The sequence below is a fragment of the Balaenoptera borealis genome (genome assembly GCF_965194805.1).
Source record: "Balaenoptera borealis genome assembly, chromosome: 1".
Taxonomy (NCBI): Eukaryota; Metazoa; Chordata; class Mammalia; order Artiodactyla; family Balaenopteridae; genus Balaenoptera; species Balaenoptera borealis.
The window spans coordinates 30,598,285-30,617,286 of NC_138860.1; the positions used below are offsets into that span (position 1 = coordinate 30,598,285).

A 19,002-nucleotide genomic window follows, 5' to 3' on the forward strand; every position below is an offset into this window, starting at 1 on the left:
TCCTTATTATCTTTCAGGTTTATATTTATATAGCATGAGATGGGGACTTTCTTTCAAATAGATATGCCAGGCCATTTATTTAAAATTTTTGTAAAGTTTTTATGCTTTTAAAAATACGCATAAGAAAATAATATGTTAACTATTATATATACTATAACTATTATATATATGTTATATATATTATATATATATTATATATTATACATATTATATATATGTTAACTATTACATATACTACTATTCATATACTACTATTCATATAACTATATATGAATATATGAATATAGTTTTCTTGTATAAATATAAGAAAAATAATATATGTTCACTATAGAAGAACATGAGAAAACAGAAAAAAAATTCACCTATATATCTACCAGTCAAGAGCTAAAACCAACAACGTATTTAATGTATTTCACTCTCTTATTTCTAGATATTTAGATTTTTTCCCCCAATTTTTCATTATTGTAACCAATGCAAGAATAAGTGCTCTTGTATTTAAACTCTCATTATCTCCTTAGGCTCAAGTTTTAGAATGCACTTACTGGGTTAAATTATTTGAACTCTTTCAAATTGCTTTCCAGAAATGGCACAGCAATACTTACTCTCCTAAACACGTGATTATTCATCTCACTATACTCTTATAAAATGAGTAAATTCAAAACTTTTTTGGAAAACTGAGAGGTAAGAAATTATATTTTATTACTTTGATTTGCGTTGATTACTAATGAGGTTGAATGTGCTTTTATATGTTAATCAGCCATTTGTGCTTTTTCTTTTGTGATTTCTGTTCATGTCCCTTGCCCATTTTAAAGTCAGGATTTAGTATTCTGATATTGACAGGCAAGAACACTTAATATATAAAATAGCCTTTAACTTACGAGCTTTCACTATGCAGTCACACATATATTTACATATTTTGATAAAAAAAAAAAGCTTGGCTTATCAGGTACCCAATTTCTAGAATGCCTTTTTGCAATATACATCAAAGCTTTAAACCATACATGCCTTTGCACCAGTAATAACACTTCATAGAATTCACCCCTACAAAATAATCAAAAATGTGTACAGTACTCAAATATTTACCAACAAAATCTTCATTGCATTACTGTTTGCTACAGCAAAAATTTTTAGGGTAAAGGACAAACATAAGAAGATTAGCTAAACCCATATGATGGCATATTTTATTCATTATAATTAATGTTATGTAAGTACATAGAAAAAGTTCTTTATACTGTAAGAGAAAAATAGCAGGTTTCACAATTTAAACACCTACAAATCATGCACAAATACAGTTCTAGATGATTTGAAGGTAGACATTTTGTGTAAATAAGAATATAGGCATTTTGATTTTTAATTTTGCTTATATTTCTTATTGCCTGGTAATAAGCATGTGCTGCTTCTGAAATTTAAAAATAATTTAATTAAGTGTTTTACCTTGTTCCTTATAAGCGTGTCTTTTTTCGAAAAATGAAATAAGTGTAGCTTGGATTTCTGATTACCTTGATTATCAAGTGACTTAAAATTGCAATCAGATTCCTAGGTCCCCGAGATGAAAAAATAAAGCAAACTTAGATTTTTACTATCAAATTTCTATGACAACTGACCAATATTCAACAAAACATAAAACAAGTAAATTGAGAAAATCAGTGTAAATAAAATGTAATTTATCAGAAGAAAAAAGTATAAAAAGCATGAAATAGAATAAAAGAAAATTAATCTTATGTGGAAAGAATGGTGTTTGCTAGTTTCACTAAAGAAAACCAGCTGAAGAAGTAAACTGTATAAAATATAAATTAGAAAGCTATAAGCAAAAAAAAAAAAAAACTATAAGCATGCGGGGTGGTGGTGGGATGAATTGGGAGACTGGGATTGACATACATACACTAATATGTACAAAATAGATAACTAATAAGAACCTGCTGTATAGCACAGGGAACTCCACTTCGCTGTACAGTAGAAACTAATACAACATTGTAAAACAACTATATCTCAACAAAACAAAAAAACCCCACAACATGGAGATCACTGTCCTGGGAGAAAAAAAAAAAAAAGACATGTCAAGCATTTGCTGTCCTCCTTTTTAATGGACAGATGGCTGCAGTGATTCATTTCTTAATCACTTCAGGTCCAAACATACAGGAGTAATTTTCACTGAGTCTTTCCTGCCATGATTAAACCATATTGACATGATAGATCTCAATTCCTCCTCCCAAGTTTGCAATGTTGGGGACCTGGATCCTATAACAAAATCCATGTTCAAGGTCATCTTTGTACTGGATGTTCTGTGTATCCCCTTCCAAACTGTGAGCAAGGCACAAGCTGTGTCACATAATGTTAAAGCCAACCCAGTGTCCGGTATATTGTGATATAATCCAGAATCTACAACTGCTCCAGACAATGGAAGACTATACTTGAAATTTTCATGCATCCCACATTGCCCCAAAGTAAAAAAGAAAAAAAAAAAAAACAAAACCTATAAGCAGAGTCTCCAGAACCAGAGGGAGTACACAGGTCTTCTTAAAATTGAAGGTGTTTATGCTTGAGATGAAACTGACTTCTATCTATGCAAGAGGTATGCTTATGTGTACAAAGCAAAGAACAACACTGTAACTCATGGTGGCAAACTCAACAGAAGCAGAGTAATCTAGGGAAAAATAACTCGTGCTCATGGAAACAATGGCATGGGGTTCATGCCAAATTTTGAAGCAATCTTCCTGCTAAAGCCATTGGACACAGAATCCACGTGATGCTGTACCCCTTCAAGGATTTAAACTTTTTGGAAAGTAAATAAATAAAAGTGTGGATTTGTTCTCTTGTTAAATAAAAAAAAAAGTCTCCTGCTGTAACATCATTTGTAAACTTGGCTAATAGTTTTCATAAATTACTAGCTACAAAAGGTTGAACGAGTATAGTTCTACATCTCTTTTTAATTGTGTAACATGTTCAACATTAAAGAGAAAAAAGGCATATACTTTCAAGAAGAGTAGCACTGTATCAAATGCACAGTTACCTTCAGCAAAGACCTTTAAGACCTACCCTCTACAGCCCAATCCCATCATGTAAGACTTTTCTATAGACAGAATAATCTGGATTCCCACAAAAGTCAAAAAAGGACAATGAATGCAAATTCAGAAGGCTTTATATTTCTGCATTTTTCAAGAGGTTTTTTTTTTTTTAATATTTATCTTGGGATTCTACATAGTATTATATATTTAAAACAATCCAAAAGTGAAAAATACTCCATTAATTTGGACTGTAACTTACAAACTCTAACATTTCTTGCTCATAGTAGTGATGACTCTGGGCTATATCATTTCTTAAAATAAAGATCAAGAGTAAGATCCTAAGATTAATTAATCTCCAAAACGGTTAGTGAACTCAATATACATAGAATACATGGTTGTTGCTTTTCACAGTGAACCACCAGTGGAAGTCTCCAATGCATTTTCTTCAGAACCATACAGTAAAACCTGATACTCAAAATGAAGCCCCAGTGGCACTGTGGCTCTCTAAAACATTTTCTGATGAAAGAAAGATTACACAGTCTTTATGTTACCTGCTATTGTCTCAATTGTTTGACAATTAATTCATTTATCCAAAGAGGAATTTACCACATCTGGTGGCAAGAGATGACTTAATGAATGATTCTTAGTTTGTCTGTTTGTTTTTGAGAGGAGAGAATTTATGTTTCTATAATTGATCATCACAAAAATGGTTAGCCCAGAAGACAGAAGTGTAGAGAGTTCTGTCAGCATGATGAGCCCATAGGCTGTGAGCTGGTAAGGTTTCTCAGTAAAACATGTTAAAAGCTTTACAAAGTTAGTAAAGCAGGAAGATGTCTGCTGGAAAAGGAACAAGAACACCCCAAAGGAGCTCAGCAGACTTGAAAGTATCCTCACAAATAGACGGTGATTTTTAAAGAAAGATGTTCAAGAAATAGCAACTGTGATGATACCCGAATGGTGCCATGAGAAAAATGCAGTAAGATGTGGAAAATGAAAAAGATGACATTAAAATGGAGGCTCATATTAAAAGAAACAGAGTCTTCTAGACCAGTATGGATAAACTGAAGGCAAAGTGAGTGAATGGGAAAAGAAAAGCAAAAGCCTCAAGGGTTTGGTTTGGCATACTCTTACTTAAAAAACACTACATGGAATGGATTTTGGATTTGAATATATTAATTCATTTCTGCTTTCTCCAAATGAAAACAATTTGCTTCCATGTTGTAACTAGGCTTTTGTCTTTGAGTCCAATACAACTCAAGTTTCCTTTAGGAACTTGAATAAAATACTTTCCTTTTCATAAACACAAGATATACTGATTTATTAGATGTTTAATATTCAGGATTATCAGACCTCAAAGTTCTATCAAATATTACCAAGACTGTATTTGTTCTTACAACTTGGTAACTGTAGTTGTGAACATAAAATGAAGTATGTTAAATTGGTAAATTTAAGATAACTCAGATTAAAGAATGTTATTATGCCATCATGTGATTTTAAAATATTATGTCACTGGGTCTTATGAGCAGTACTTATCTGGAGCTTTGATGTTACTTAAATAAGGATAAAGATATTTTACAAATAAAAAAAATGGCTAGGATGCTTTTATTAATTTAAACAGAATAACATAAAATCACTTGTATTACTATTTTGTTTTGTCATAAAGGGGAATTACAAAAAGAATAATAAGAGTAAATAAAAAATGTATTTCTGAAGTACTAAAACTTAAGACGAACACCATCCCATTAACAGAGCCATTTCATTATAAGGTTTCAAATGTTGTCTGAATTCAAGAGTATATTAAGGATTTAAATATTAAATTTATAATAACTTTTCATGAAGCTTATCATTCTGCTTAGGTCTTAAGTGTTCCACAACTTGAGACACCTATCAATGGAACACAGTGATTCAAGAAATATAGTTAGATTAAATGTATAAGAGTCTAAAATACAGAGAAGCCCTTCAGATGAATAAAACATGAACTTTCTACACAGTAAGATCTAGAATGAAAAATTAAAACAATCAATTATTTCCATAATGTAGGCAAAATTTCCTCAATTGTCTGATAAACACCCTATTTTCTCTTACATATGAATTTGAAAACAAACGCTTCATAATGTGACTTACCTCTGAATCTAAATCCTCACTAGAAGGCTGAGAAAGTTTTGATGTATTTAAATTGTGTGGTGATAAGTCCATGCTTTCCTGAGACTGTGAAGACCAATCCACTTCATGTAAGGGATGAGATTCATCACTTGACTCATCACTCTTTAACTGAGATACATCAGACGGCTCATTATTCTCAGGCAGAGAGATGGGAGAATCACTCTTTCTAAGGAACTGCTGCAATGCTGTGCTTGGAGAGGGGCTTGGTGTCCTTGAAAAATCTCCAAGACTTCCAGACCAACTGAAACAACTTCTTAGTGTACCCAAGGTGGGTGGTGAGATGGTCCTCGTGAATCTGCTGGCCTTAAAAGACTGAGACTCTTCAGCAATCACAGTCACATCATCTGGAATATGCTCACTTGAATTATGTGCTACACTGATATCTAACAACTTCTTGCCATCTAGACAATCTGATTCATTTACATCGGTTTCTTTATCTGTGACAGCAGTTTCATCTAGAGACTGGCTGCTTGCTTTCTTTGATATACAGTCAGCAGAATCCAGAGAATTGGAAAAAAACCTAACAGAAAAAACAACAGAAAGAATGCAGAAGTGTTTTAGTTTTCTCACAAAGGTGACAAGATTCATAATGGAAAAATGGTTCTTTTAAAAAAAATCTCATAAATATATTAATTTCATAAATAAAGGCAAAATAGATTTTACACATGGCTGATACTCAAATATTTGAACAGATATAGAAATATGCAACAGAAAGGACACTTTATAACTATTGTCTCTAATTTTGTAAAAGCAAAATAAATTAGCCATTTACCCCTCATCTTAGCTTACCTCCTAGTAGTAGCAAGCCATCTGGGAACTTGTAGTAGTATACTAATCTACCAAGCTTTTTATATACCCTATAAACGTCTACACTAATTTAAATATTGAGGTTAAGACTTTCAAATCAATTATTAAATTCTGTATTACTAAAGAGGTATTACTTATTCAGGGTAGCAGCTTTAAAAAAATCACTTTTAAAAACTCCAATATAAATGAAACAAAGATCAGTATCATTACTGGGAAGGATGTATTCAAGGAGTGTTTTTAGGTTTAAAAAGAAAATCCGAGAGTGTATGATCAGCTAACTATGAAACTTAAAGAGAATTTACCTCATTAATAGGCATTAGTTCAAATCCAAGATGATTAAACAGAATATTTACTAAATGCTGGAGAGTAAAAATCCTCTCTTATCTTTACATCAAATCCTTAGCTGACGTGTGTGGGTACAGGGCAGGAAGGAAGCAGCACGTAAAAGGAGAAGTCTTACTTGGTTTTTCACTGAGCAAGAAACATCAGCTCCTTTATCTGATCACATAATTCACTTTTAAGCAAACAATAACCCCTATGATATCCAAACATTTTTCTATGTATTATTTCGTAGGTAAGAGAAGTTAGAGTAACAGAGCCCAAGGTTATAAAATTAATCAACTAAAGAACAGAATTAAAACCCAGAACCCCTCCTAGTTCACGGCTGTTTCTTTCCAAACAGCCTATGGTGTGACTTAACTGATAATTATATTTCTAGATCTGAGAAAATAAATAGGCATTATTCTAGGATAAGTATCTATATAATAAAGATAAGACTTAAAACAGACTTCCAAAAAGCAAACAGATTGGAGACAATCTTTTGCATATTTAATACCTCCTGTTATGTTATATTAAAAAGAATGGGGTGGGAATGACCACTGGCATATATATTAGTGACTGGGCACTGTGCCAGGTGTCTGATATATATAACTTCCGCTAGTCTTAAAACAGTCTTATGCATATGATCATCCATATTTTATAGTTAAAAAAATAGGCTCAGGGAAGTTGAATGGCATATGAAAGATCACTCAACTAATTAAATGATAGAGTGAGAATTCAAGTCCAGGCCTATTAGATTGTGTGCTCCTTTCAAGGTACCATGCCAACTATGACTAGGAATCTTTCCTATCACTAATACTAACTATACAACTCCGGGAAAGTTTCTTAACCTCTGAGAGTCTCAATTTCTTAGCCCAAAATAGAGAAAGTAACGCCGACCTGAATATCTCATAATACTGTTGCGAGGAATAACATATAAAAGAACTTTGAAAATCAGCTAAGAAAACTAATTTAACAATGTCTAATTATTATTAGATATTGCTCTATAATCTAGATCAGAAAACTATACACCAAAGATTTACTCCCAATTATTATTTCACAGGAAGTTGATACAGAAAAAAATATTTCTCCAAGCATTTCTTAATGCGTCCTCTGAACAATTTCTTAGCGAAACAACTAACTAAGCTATATAAAGCAGTTATTTACAGCTTCAGAGATTTCATTAAGCTTCCACAATGACTTAATAGCCAAGACCTGTAGAGACACACAAACATTATTCTCATTAGCTGTCTCCAAAGAGGAAGAAAAAGGAATTCTATTTTCACCTAAATGGAAAGAAAAAGAAGCACTTCTCCAGAGGCAGAGAAATGAAATCCTATTTTCACCCAAATGGAAAAATAAAACACGAGTTCCAAAAATTTCTCTGAATGACAGAAGTCAACTTTCTAGAATGTATAAATCAGCATAAATCATCTAGAACCCTATTTTCCATCTTTTGCAGCCTACTTTTTCATTATTCCACCGTTAACAAGCACCTTTAATGAGGGTGACTAACAAAGGAAGAATCAAAATGATCATTTCATTGTACTGTGAATGTTTCCTTGGAAAGACTTGATGGGGGAAGGGTTTGAAACATCCCCTAAAGGAGGCTTAGGGACTATCGGTGGTTCATTCCTTCATGTCCTTCTCCTATCATCATGGTTAGACAAATCTGGCTGCAACCTAGTTTATTAAACTTGAAAAATAAAAAATATTCATTCTAAGTCTTCTAGAGAAATACAGGGGCTGATAAAGTTTCTCTTTCTTAAAGTTACTAAATCATGCCTAAATAACTTCTAACACTTAAATTTCCTGTTTCTAGTTGTGGTACCACTATCCAAAGTCAATAAAATAAGAACTATTTATTGTATGTTTATCATCTGTTGGGCACTATTTTACACACTTTACTTATGGTAATAATTTAATTCTAGCAGCGATCCTAAGATTGTTATACTTGCTAGCCTTGAAGAAACGGAAGCACCCAGAAATTAACTTGCTCAAGTCAAACATCTCATGAGTAAACAGGACAGGATTCAAATCCAGGTGGTCTAACCTCAGGGTCCAAATTCCTAACCCCTAAGTTATACTGACTCTTCAAATTCTCATCTTCACTCGCAGGGACTATGGCAACAGCCTAACCTTTCTGCTCAGCTTTGGCCCTCTAGAATCCATTCTTCACAGTGTGTTCAGAGTGGTCTATCTAAACCAGGAATCAAATCATACTCCTCCCCTGATTAAAACCTTGTAAATATTTCCCATCACCCCTAAAGACTCAAGTTCCTTAGATTGGCTTACAAGCCTTTCATGAACTGGTTTGCTTATTTCTGCTCCCTCATCATCTACATTTCTGCTCCCTTTTCATCCTTTTCCCAACTTACGTTGTGGCAGAAGTAATAATAGCAGTGATCAACAGCAAATAGTTAACCCCATGCTCCGTGCTGTTGCTCACTTTCATGCCTCTGTCCAAGGTGCAAGAGTCTGCTGGGAAAGTACCTGGCTCCCTTCTTTGCTTCACCCACTCATCATTTAAACCTAGGTAACAGCACTTAACACTCATCCCTTCCCTCTCACCCTTTCCAACCATTGCCTCAGCATTAGATGCCCTCAAAACACCTCATGCATGATTTTGTCATTGTACTTACCACACTGTATGGAAAGATTTTGTTACTGACCTATTTCTCTAACTACGAAAAACTACATGTTTCTCAAGAGCAAAAACTATGTCTCTCATTTTTGTAACACAGCATCTAGTATGGTATCAGATTATCAATTAATATGAGAACTCCACAGTCATCTGTATTTAAATAGATTTCTAAAAATACTTTGTAAAATTATATTTAGCTCTTAAAGAAACTAAGAAAATAGAAACCAAGTGGGGGGGAGGAACCCCCAAAGTGACAGAGTTTTTCTAATGCAAAATGTAGTAAGGTCTATAATTCTTATTTTGGTTCTCTAAGGAGAGATTGCAAAAGTAACAGAAGTTCAAGGGAACAGTGGAACTAAAGCAATACATGATAAAAAAACTGTAATTGGATTAAGCCAAGTTTTATACCTATCCCATTAGATTCAATGTTATTCAGGACAATTAAAATAAATGCCAACAGAGTATATAATACAACAGACACACAACATTCTATAGATATAACTATACCTGCTTCTGGTTCCTGGAACCACAACTGCACCACTTTCTTCATTTTTTCTCTGTAAAAATGTTGCAAATTTGTTTCTTGTCCTAGGTGGTGTGCTTAAGCTTTTTTTAATAGTAATTCCATCTACCAGGTCAGGAATAAACCGTTCAGAAGAGTTCAATAACTTATTGCCTTCACAACTATTTTTCTTGATCTTCTTTGTAAAGGAAGTAGAATACTGACCCAATAGATCATCTTCTGATAGCTCTTCTAAGTAAAAACAAAATCATTTGTAAATCTTTATTTCATGTGTAGTTAGACATTTGGTCTTACTTTCACAGTCCATGTCCTATTGTCCTAAAGATGAAGTCTTATTTTTTTTTTTAAACTACGCATCAGAAAAGGAAATAAAAGAATGACTGAATAAAAAATTCCCTTGGCTGTGTTTTACAATTTCAAAAATTGGCTATGATTTAATGTCAACTATTTGTACGATTTTATGTGAAATTACCCAAGCCAAAATTTCAGGGTACAATCAATTCTGTAAGGCTCTACACTCATTATAGTAAGGGCCTAATTCTAAATGTTAAAAAAAAAAAAAAAAAAAGGAATTAAATCTATGATTAAACTAATGTTTGTTTAAAAAAAATGTTTCAACATTTTTCAAAAAAATGTTTCAAGGAGCTATATATACACACCATCACTGAGTTACGGTTTTTGAGGTGTATTTGATTGTCCTGTAGTCAAAGGTAATTTGTGCTCTAGCTCTGATCCTCACTACATAGCTATGGGGCTCTAGAAGACTGTTGTGTAACAAACGCATTTTATTGGTATAAGAATAAATCATAAGACTAAACAATGTAAGATGTTAAAGCTGAAATGGGCAAGGACATAGAGATAGCATTAAGGTACTTTAAATTAGTCCAACTAATTCTCAGTCTGAATAGTTTCCACTCACATGGGAGTAAATGTTCATGACTCTAAGAAGTTGGTAAAACAGTTGAGGGTGCCAAAATACTACAGACAAGGTGATACCTCAAATTCAAAAATGTATAGAGTAAAAAAAACCTATAGGTCAGTAAACTTGTAAAACTCTGTTTATTATGCAGGGAATTGGGAGCTCTTTCAGAAGAGGAAAAAAATAAATATCGTAGGATCCCCAGCAAGCCTTCACCAAGAAGCCACACCACACTAATCTCATTTTCTTTTTATGATAAGGTTGTTAGACTAGCTATTTGGAGAAATTCATAGACTTAGTATACATATTTTAAGCGAAACTTGAAGACATACTTGAGCCATACTTCTCAAATTTCCAGGTGACATAATACCCACGTTAGAAGACAACATAAAGGTTCAAAAAAGAAAAAAAAAAATAATAGGCAGAACAAGGGATTATAATGAACTAAGATTACCTCAGTAAGGATAATGTAACCCATATTTAAGTTTAAAAATATAACTACCTGGCTTAACAGCAACTGGTGGATTTCGATCATAAGCTCAGTAAATGCCAGCAAAATGACAAGAATACTACTAAAAGCTCATGTTATCTTAGTTTGCAGTAGTAAAAGCAGTTTCTGGATGAAGGACTGAAATAGTGCCACAATTCTAAATATGATCTATGGTAAGCAGACCACATCTCAACAACGACTCACTGTAGTAGTTACAAATTATTAAAAAATTTATATTGTATCCAAAGCATAACCTGGATAAGATAAGGAACTTTTAGCTTGCAAAAGAAATTTAGGAAGGTCACAATGGCTGTCTCTAAATATATGAAGGGCTGTCACATTAAAGAGGGAAAAAATTTACTGTTTTTTGTTTTGTTTTTGTGTTTGTGTGTGTGCCTGTGGACAAAATCCATTGATAAATGGTAGTTATAACGAAGCAGACTTAGTCTGACATAGGTAATTTACTGATGAGCTCTCTACATAAAATTAATAAGCCTACCTTGATGGTAGAAGAAGGGAAGGAACTAATATGTACAGTGTACCTGCTATGTACCAGGGCTTTTTTATATGTTATATCACATATACAAAAATTTGTGAGATAGGCAATATTGTTCCCATTTCAGAAGAGGAAACAAAGGTTCAGAGATATTATCATGAAAAAGATTTAGGTTCATAAGGAATCAGGACATTTGGCCAAACATGAATAATCTATACCTAAACTTAAAAGATAAGGGCATGAACTAAAAGTTTGCAAGGGCTTTGTTTTGTTTTTGTTGTCAGATATTCATTCATGTAATGTCTGAGGGAAAGAAGGAAGAGAGAAGAAATGGATTACAATTATTCTTTCCACTTCTAAACATGTTCTACGGTGGAAAGAAAAAACCTTTTCTCAATACCTAGTATTCCATTCTCAGCACTTCTGTTCCACATTGTAATGGAGGTTCCAGTAGGCAAGAAAAAGAAATAAAAGGTATCCAGACTGGAAAAGGAGAAGCAAGACTATCTTTATTTGCTGGTGATAGGGTTGTCTACATAGAGAATCCTAGAGAGTCTAAAAAGAGATACTAGAACTAGTAAGTGATTTTAGTAAGGTTGCAAAACACAAGATTAATATACAAAAATCAAGTGTATTTCTATATACTAGCAATGAACCAGAAATTGAAATTAAAAATACCATTTACAACAGCATCAAAAATCTGAAATATACAGATAAATTTGACAACATATGTGCAGGACCTGTACACTGAAAACTACAAAGCATCGCTGAAGACTTAAACTAAAGAAGACTTAAATAAATGGATCAGAAAACTTGATATTGTTAAGATGTCAATTCTCCCCAAACTTATCTATGGATTCAACTAAATCCCAATCAAATTCTCAGCAGGCTTTTTTTTTTTTTTTTTTAAAGAAATTGACAAGTTGATTCTAAAATTTGTATGGCAATGTGAAGAACACAGAATAGCCAAAACAACTTTTCAAAAGAAGAACAAACTTAGGGACTTATACTACTGGATTTCAAGATTGACTATAAAGCTACAGAAATCAAGACAGTGTGTCTGGCATAAAGATAGGAAAAGAGACCAATAGTACAGACCTGCACATATGTGGTCAACTGATTGTCAACAAATGTGCCAAGGCAATTCAATGGAAAAAAGATAATCTTTTTAACAAATGGTGTTGGAACAATTGGATTGCCATATACAAAAAAAAGTGAACCTTGATCCTTACCTCACACCATATAAAAAATTAATTCAAAATGGATCAAAGGGGCTTCCCTGGTGGCGTAGTGGTTGAGAGTCTGCCTGCCAATGTAGGGGACACGGGTTCGAGCCCTGGTCTGGGAGGATCCCACATGACGCGGAGCAACTGGGCCCGTGAGCCACAATTACTGAGCCTGCGCGTCTGGAGCCTGTGCTCCGCAACAAGAGAGGCCGCGATAATGAGAGGCCCGCACACCGCAATGAAGAGTGGCCCCCGCTTGCTGCAACTAGAGAAAGCCCTCGCACAGAAACGAAGACCCAACACAGCCATAAATAAAAAAAAAAAAAAAAAAAAATGGATCAAAGGCCTAAATGTAAGAACTAAAACTATATAACTTCTAAAATGTGACCAATTCTTACTAGTATTTCAGAAAAACAAAATACATACCACTTCTTGGTCTTTTTGCAATGGATGACTTCCTTGGAAGATTTAACCCTTTAGTACTAATCACTAGTTCAATGCCCACAGTACTTGGATTTTCCTTCACCTTTGTAGCATCTGAAACAATGTCCAGCTCAAGTCTAGGGCAATAATTCCTATGCCAAATGCTATTAATATTAGATGACTTTTGACATGTTTTGTCAGTCCAACTATGACTTCTTGATTGGGCAGTCTAAAATAGTAAAAGGAAAAAGGTTACTTTAAGAAGAAAAACAGTTAAATCATTTCCCTCTGTATCAACATAAATTATAAGTAAAAAATTACCCCTTTGAACAGCTTTTGATGAAATATCTGTCCTCTAATAATAACATTTTCTACTTTGCTGGTCCTATACTTTTCCATTAAATGTGTCTTGTATTCCTAGGTCTGCTTCTCTCCCAATGAGGGTCAAGCAAACTCATTAGCTCACTTCTAAGAAATAAAAAATGAATCTTCCTAAGATGAACAGTGTAAGAAATAAAACTACACTTGAAGAAACATGACCAGAAAAAACGTACTTTTAAAATTTGAGTATTAGTTCAATATACAATACTAATTAGTTTAATAATCATCTAGCAATAAGCTTCTAAATAATCAGTGACATACCCTTTACAAAGGACCTGAAAATTAACACCATAAAATTATGTATTTAATCAACTATCCCATCTCTAGAACTTGGATGAGTTCAAACCAAAACAATCTAATTTACAAAACAATAGTTTGTTTAGTAGACAATACCTATGTATTAAATAGGTATGTATTAGTAGACAATACCTATGCATTAAACAGAAAGCTACTTTGGTCTACATTGAGTCATGCATAAAACTTTCTCCAAGAAAGAACTTATTGACAGTAAGGATTGGTAAATAATCATTTTTAATGCTAAAACAAGTTATTCACAATTATTAACTATTTTATTTTATTATTTTTTTCTAAATATATTTTAGATGAAAATGATCTGCTAATAGGATGTCAATGATATTCTAACAGAGTAGGAGAGGCACAGGGAAAAATTAACACTGGTACAAAAAATGTTGGTACTAGGGTGTGAATTCCACCTGACAAAAGTCCCACCTGAATCTGGAATCTAATCTTTCACTTAAAGAAAGGACTAAAGATAAAAATAAATAAATAAAAACTAGGTGACATTATTCATAATATACTCTGAGAATTAACAAGGAAGGTAATTTAGAATAATTGAGAGAATAGGTAAAATAAAGACAGTTTAAGCAGTATAGCTCATGGCATTAGATCCCACTAATGGTTTTATTAAAAAAAAAGAGAGAGACCAGAGGGCAGACAGCAGAAGCAAGAAAAACTACAATCCTGCAGCCTGTGGAGCAAAAACCACATTCACAGAAAGAGAGACAAGATGAAAAGGCAGAGGGCTATATACCAGATGAAGGAACAAGAAAAAACCCCAGAAAAACAACTAAATGAAGTGGAGATAGGCAACCTTCCAGAAAAAGAATTCAGAATAATGATAGTGAAGATGATCCAGGATCTCGGAATAAGAATGGAGGCAAAGATTGAGAAGATGCAAGAAATGATTAACAAAGACCTAGAAGAATTAAAGAACAAACAAACAGAGATGACCAATACAATAACTGAAATGAAAACTACACTAGAAGGAATCAATAGCAGAATAACTGAGGCAGAAGAACGGATAAGTGACCTGGAAGACAGAATGGTGGAATTCACTGCTGCGGAACAGACTAAAGAAAAAAGAATGAAAAGAAATGAAGACAGCCTAAGAGACCTCTGGGACAACATTAAACGCAACAACATTTGCATTATAGGGGGTCCCAGAAGGAGAAGAGAGAGAGAAAGGACCAGAGAAAATATTTGAAGAGATTATAGTCGAAAACTTCCCTAACATGGGAAAGGAAATAGCCACCCAAGTCCAGGAAGCGTAGAGAGTCCCATACAGGATAAACCCAAGGAGAAACACGCCGAGACACATAGTAATCAAAGTGGCAAAAATTAAAGACAAAGAAAAATTATTGAAAGCAGCAAGGGAAAAACGACAAATAACATACAAGGGAACTCCCATAAGGTTCACAGCTGATTTCTCAGCAGAAACTCTACAAGCCAGAAGGGAGTGGCATGATATACTTAAAGTGATGAAAGGGAAGAACCTACAACCAAGATTACTCTACCAGGCAAGGATCTCATTTATATTTGATGGAGAAATCAAAAGCTTTACAGACAAGCAAAAGCTACGAGAATTCAGCACCACCAAACCAGCTCTACAACAAATGCTAAAGGAACTTCTCTGAGTGGGAAACACAAGAGAAGAAAAGGACCTACAAAAACAAACCCAAAACAATTAAGAAAATGGCCATAGGAACATACATATCGATAATTACCTTAAACGTGAATGGATTAAATGCTCCAACCAAAAGACACAGGCTTGCTGAATGGATATAAAAACAAGACCCATATATATGCTGTCTACAAGAGACCCACTTTAGGCCTAGGGACACATACAGACTGAAAGTGAGGGGATGGAAAAAGATATTCCATGCAAATGGAAATCAAAAGAAAGCTGGAGTAGCAATTCTCATATCAGATAAAATAGACTTTAAAATAAAGAATGTTACAAGAGACAAGGAAGGACACTACATAATGATCAAGGGATCAATCCAAGAAGAAGATATAACAATTATAAATATATATGCACCCAACAAAGGAGCACCTCAATACATAAGGCAACTGCTAACAGCTATAAAAGAGGAAATCGACAGTAACACAATAATAGTGGGGGACTTTAACACCTCACTTACACCAATGGACAGGTCATCCAAACAGAAAATTAATAAGGAAACACAAGCTTTAAATGACACAACAGACCAGATAGATTTAATTGATATTTATAGGACATTCCACCCAAAAACAGCAGATTACACGTTCTTCTCAAGTGCGCACGGAACATTCTCCAGGATAGATCACATCTTGGGTCACAAATCAAGCCTCAGTAAATTTAGGAAAATTGAAATCATATCTAGCATCTTTTCTGACCACAATACTATGAGATTAGAAATGAATTACAGGGAAAAGAACGTAAAAAACACAAACACATGGAGGCTAAACAATACGTTACTAAATAACCAAGAGATCACTGAAGAAATCAAAGAGGAAATCAAAAAATAACTAGAGACAAATGACAATGAAAACTCGACGACCCAAAATCTATGGGATGCAGCAACAGCAGTTGTAAGAGGGAAGTTTATAGCTATACAAGCCTACCTAAAGGAACAAGAAAAATCTCAAGTAAACAATCTAACCTTACACCTAAAGGAACTAGAGAAAGAAGAACAAACAAAACCCAAAGTTAGCAGAAGGAAAGAAATCATAAAGATCAGAGCAGAAATAAATGAAATAGAAACAAAGAAAACAATAGCAAAGATCAATAAAACTAAAAGCTGGTTCTTTGAGAAGATAAATAAAATTGATAAGCCATTAGCCAGACTCATCAAGAAAAAGAGGGCGAGGACTCAAATCAATAAAATCAGAAATGAAAAAGGAGAGGTTACAACAGACACCGCAGAAATACAAAGCATCCTAAGAGACTACTACAAGCGACTCTATGCCAATAAAATGGACAACCTGGAAGAAATGGACAAATTCTTAGAAAGGTATAACCTTCCAAGACTGAACCAGGAAGAAACAGAAAATATGAACAGACCAATCACAAGTAATGAAATTGAAACTGTGATTAAAAATCTTCCAACAAACAAAAGTCCAGGACCAGATGGCTTCACAGGTGAATTCTATCAAACATTTAGAGAAAAGTTAACACCCATCCTTCTCAAACTCTTCCAAAAAATTGCAGAGGAAGGAACACTCCCAAACTCATTCTATGAGGCCACCATCACCCTGATACCAAAACCAGACAAAGATACTACAAAAAAAGAAAATTACAGACCAATATCACTGATGAATATAGATGCAAAAATCCTCAACAAAATACTAGCAAACAGAATCCAACAACACAGTAAAAGGATCATACATCACGATCAAGTGGGATTTATCCCAGGGATGCAAGGATTCTTCAGTATATGCAAATCAATCAATGTGATACACCATATTAACAAATTGAAGAATAAAAGCCATATGATCATCTCAATAGATGCAGAAAAAGCTTTTGACAAAATTCAACACCCATTTATGATAAAAACTCTCCAGAAAGTGGGCATAGAGGGAACCTACCTCAACATAATAAAGGCCATATATGACAAACCCACAGCAAACATCATTCTCAATGGTGAAAAACTGAAAGGATTTCCCCTAAGATCAGGAAAGAGACAAGGATGTCCACTCTCACCATTATTATTCAACATAGTTCTGGAAGTCCTAGCCACAGCAATCAGAGAAGAAAAAGAAATAAAAGGAATACAAATTGGAAAAGAAGAAGTAAAATTGTCACTGTTTGCAGATGACATGATACTATACATAGAGAATCCTAAAACTGCCACCAGAAAACTGCTAGAGCTAATTAATGAATATGGTAAAGTTGCAGGATACAAAATTAATGCACAGAAATTTCTTGCATTCCTATACACTAATGATGAAAATCTGAAAGAGCAATTATGGAAACACTCCCATTTACCACTGCAACCAAAAGAATAAAATACCTAGGAATAAACCTACCTAGGGAGACAAAAGACCTGTATGCAGAAAACTATAAGACACTGATGAAAGAAATTAAAGATGATACCAACAGATGGAGAGATATACCATGTTCTTGGATTGGAAGAATCAACATTGTGAAAATGACTATACTACCCAAAGCAATCTACAGATTCAATGCAATCCCTATCAAATTACCAATGACATTTTTTACGGAGCTAGAACAAATCATCTTAAAATTTGTATGGAGACACAAAAGACCCCGAATAGCCAAAGCAGTCTTGAGGCAAAAAAACGGAGCTGGAGGAATCAGACTCCCTGACTTCAGACTATACTACAAAGCTACAGTAATCAAGACAATATGGTACTGGCACAAAAACAGAAATATAGATCAATGGAACAGGATAGAAAGCTCAGAGATAAACCCACGCACCTATGGTCAACTAATCTATGACAAAGGAGGCAAGGATATACAATGGAGAAAAGACAGACTCTTCAATAATTGGTGCTGGGAAAACTGGACAGCTACATGTAAAAGAATGAAATTAGAACACTCCCTAACACCATACACAAAAATAAACTCAAAATGGATTAGAGACCTAAATGTAAGACTGGACACTATAAAACTCTTAGAGGAAAACATAGGAAGAACACTCTTTGACATAAATCACAGCAAGATCTTTTTGGATCCACCTCCTAGAGTAATGGAAATAAAAATGAAAATAAACAAATGGGACCTAATGAAACTTCAAAGCTTTTGCACAGCAAAGGAAACCATAAACAAGATGAAAAGAAAACCCTCAGAATGGGAGAAAATATTTGCAAATGAATCAAAGGACAAAGGATTAATCTCCAAAATATATAAACAGCTCATTCAGCTCAATATTAAAAAACAAACAACCCAATCCAAAAATGGGCAGAAGACCTAAATAGACATTTCTCCAAAGAAGACATACAGACGGCCATGAAGCACATGAAAAGATGCTCAACATCCCTAATTATTAGAGAAATGCAAATCAAAACTACAATGAGGTATATCACCTCACACCAGTTAGAATGGGCATCATCAGAAAATCTACAAACAACAAATGCTGGAGAGGGTGTGGAGAAAAGGGAACCCTCTTGCACTGTTGGTGGGAATGTAAATTGATACAGCCACTATGGAGAACAATATGGAGGTTCCTTAAAAAACTAAAAATAGAATTACCATATGACCCAACAATCCCACTATTGGGCATATACCCAGAGAAAACCGTAATTCAAAAAGACACATGCACCCCAATGTTCATTGCAGCACTATTTACAATAGCCAGGTCATGG

General features: G+C 34.0%; 2 protein-coding genes and 1 long non-coding RNA gene across 4 annotated transcripts in view; all 3 read right to left on the minus strand.

The window, feature by feature from the left end:
* Positions 1-19,002, minus strand: part of LOC309605589 — a 582,281-nt gene that overhangs the window by 195,384 nt on the left and 367,895 nt on the right. The gene's annotated exons all lie outside the window — the stretch shown is intronic.
* The window catches only part of BECN2 (beclin 2), a 113,788-nt gene that overhangs the window by 90,782 nt on the left and 4,004 nt on the right, over positions 1-19,002 (minus strand). The gene's annotated exons all lie outside the window — the stretch shown is intronic.
* The window catches only part of EXO1 (exonuclease 1), a 47,573-nt gene that overhangs the window by 7,220 nt on the left and 21,351 nt on the right, over positions 1-19,002 (minus strand). Inside the window, exons 10-12 of one of the 2 annotated variants that reach the window (XM_082340378.1) lie at positions 13,018-13,243; positions 9,445-9,688; positions 5,130-5,688 (exon numbers count right to left, since the gene is read on the minus strand). In XM_082340378.1, the coding sequence (XP_082196504.1) occupies positions 5,130-5,688; positions 9,445-9,688; positions 13,018-13,243 (1,029 nt within the window). Of the gene's footprint in view, positions 1-5,129; positions 5,689-9,444; positions 9,692-13,017; positions 13,244-19,002 lie in introns of both variants that reach the window. The other variant, XM_082340377.1, reaches the window with a different exon arrangement.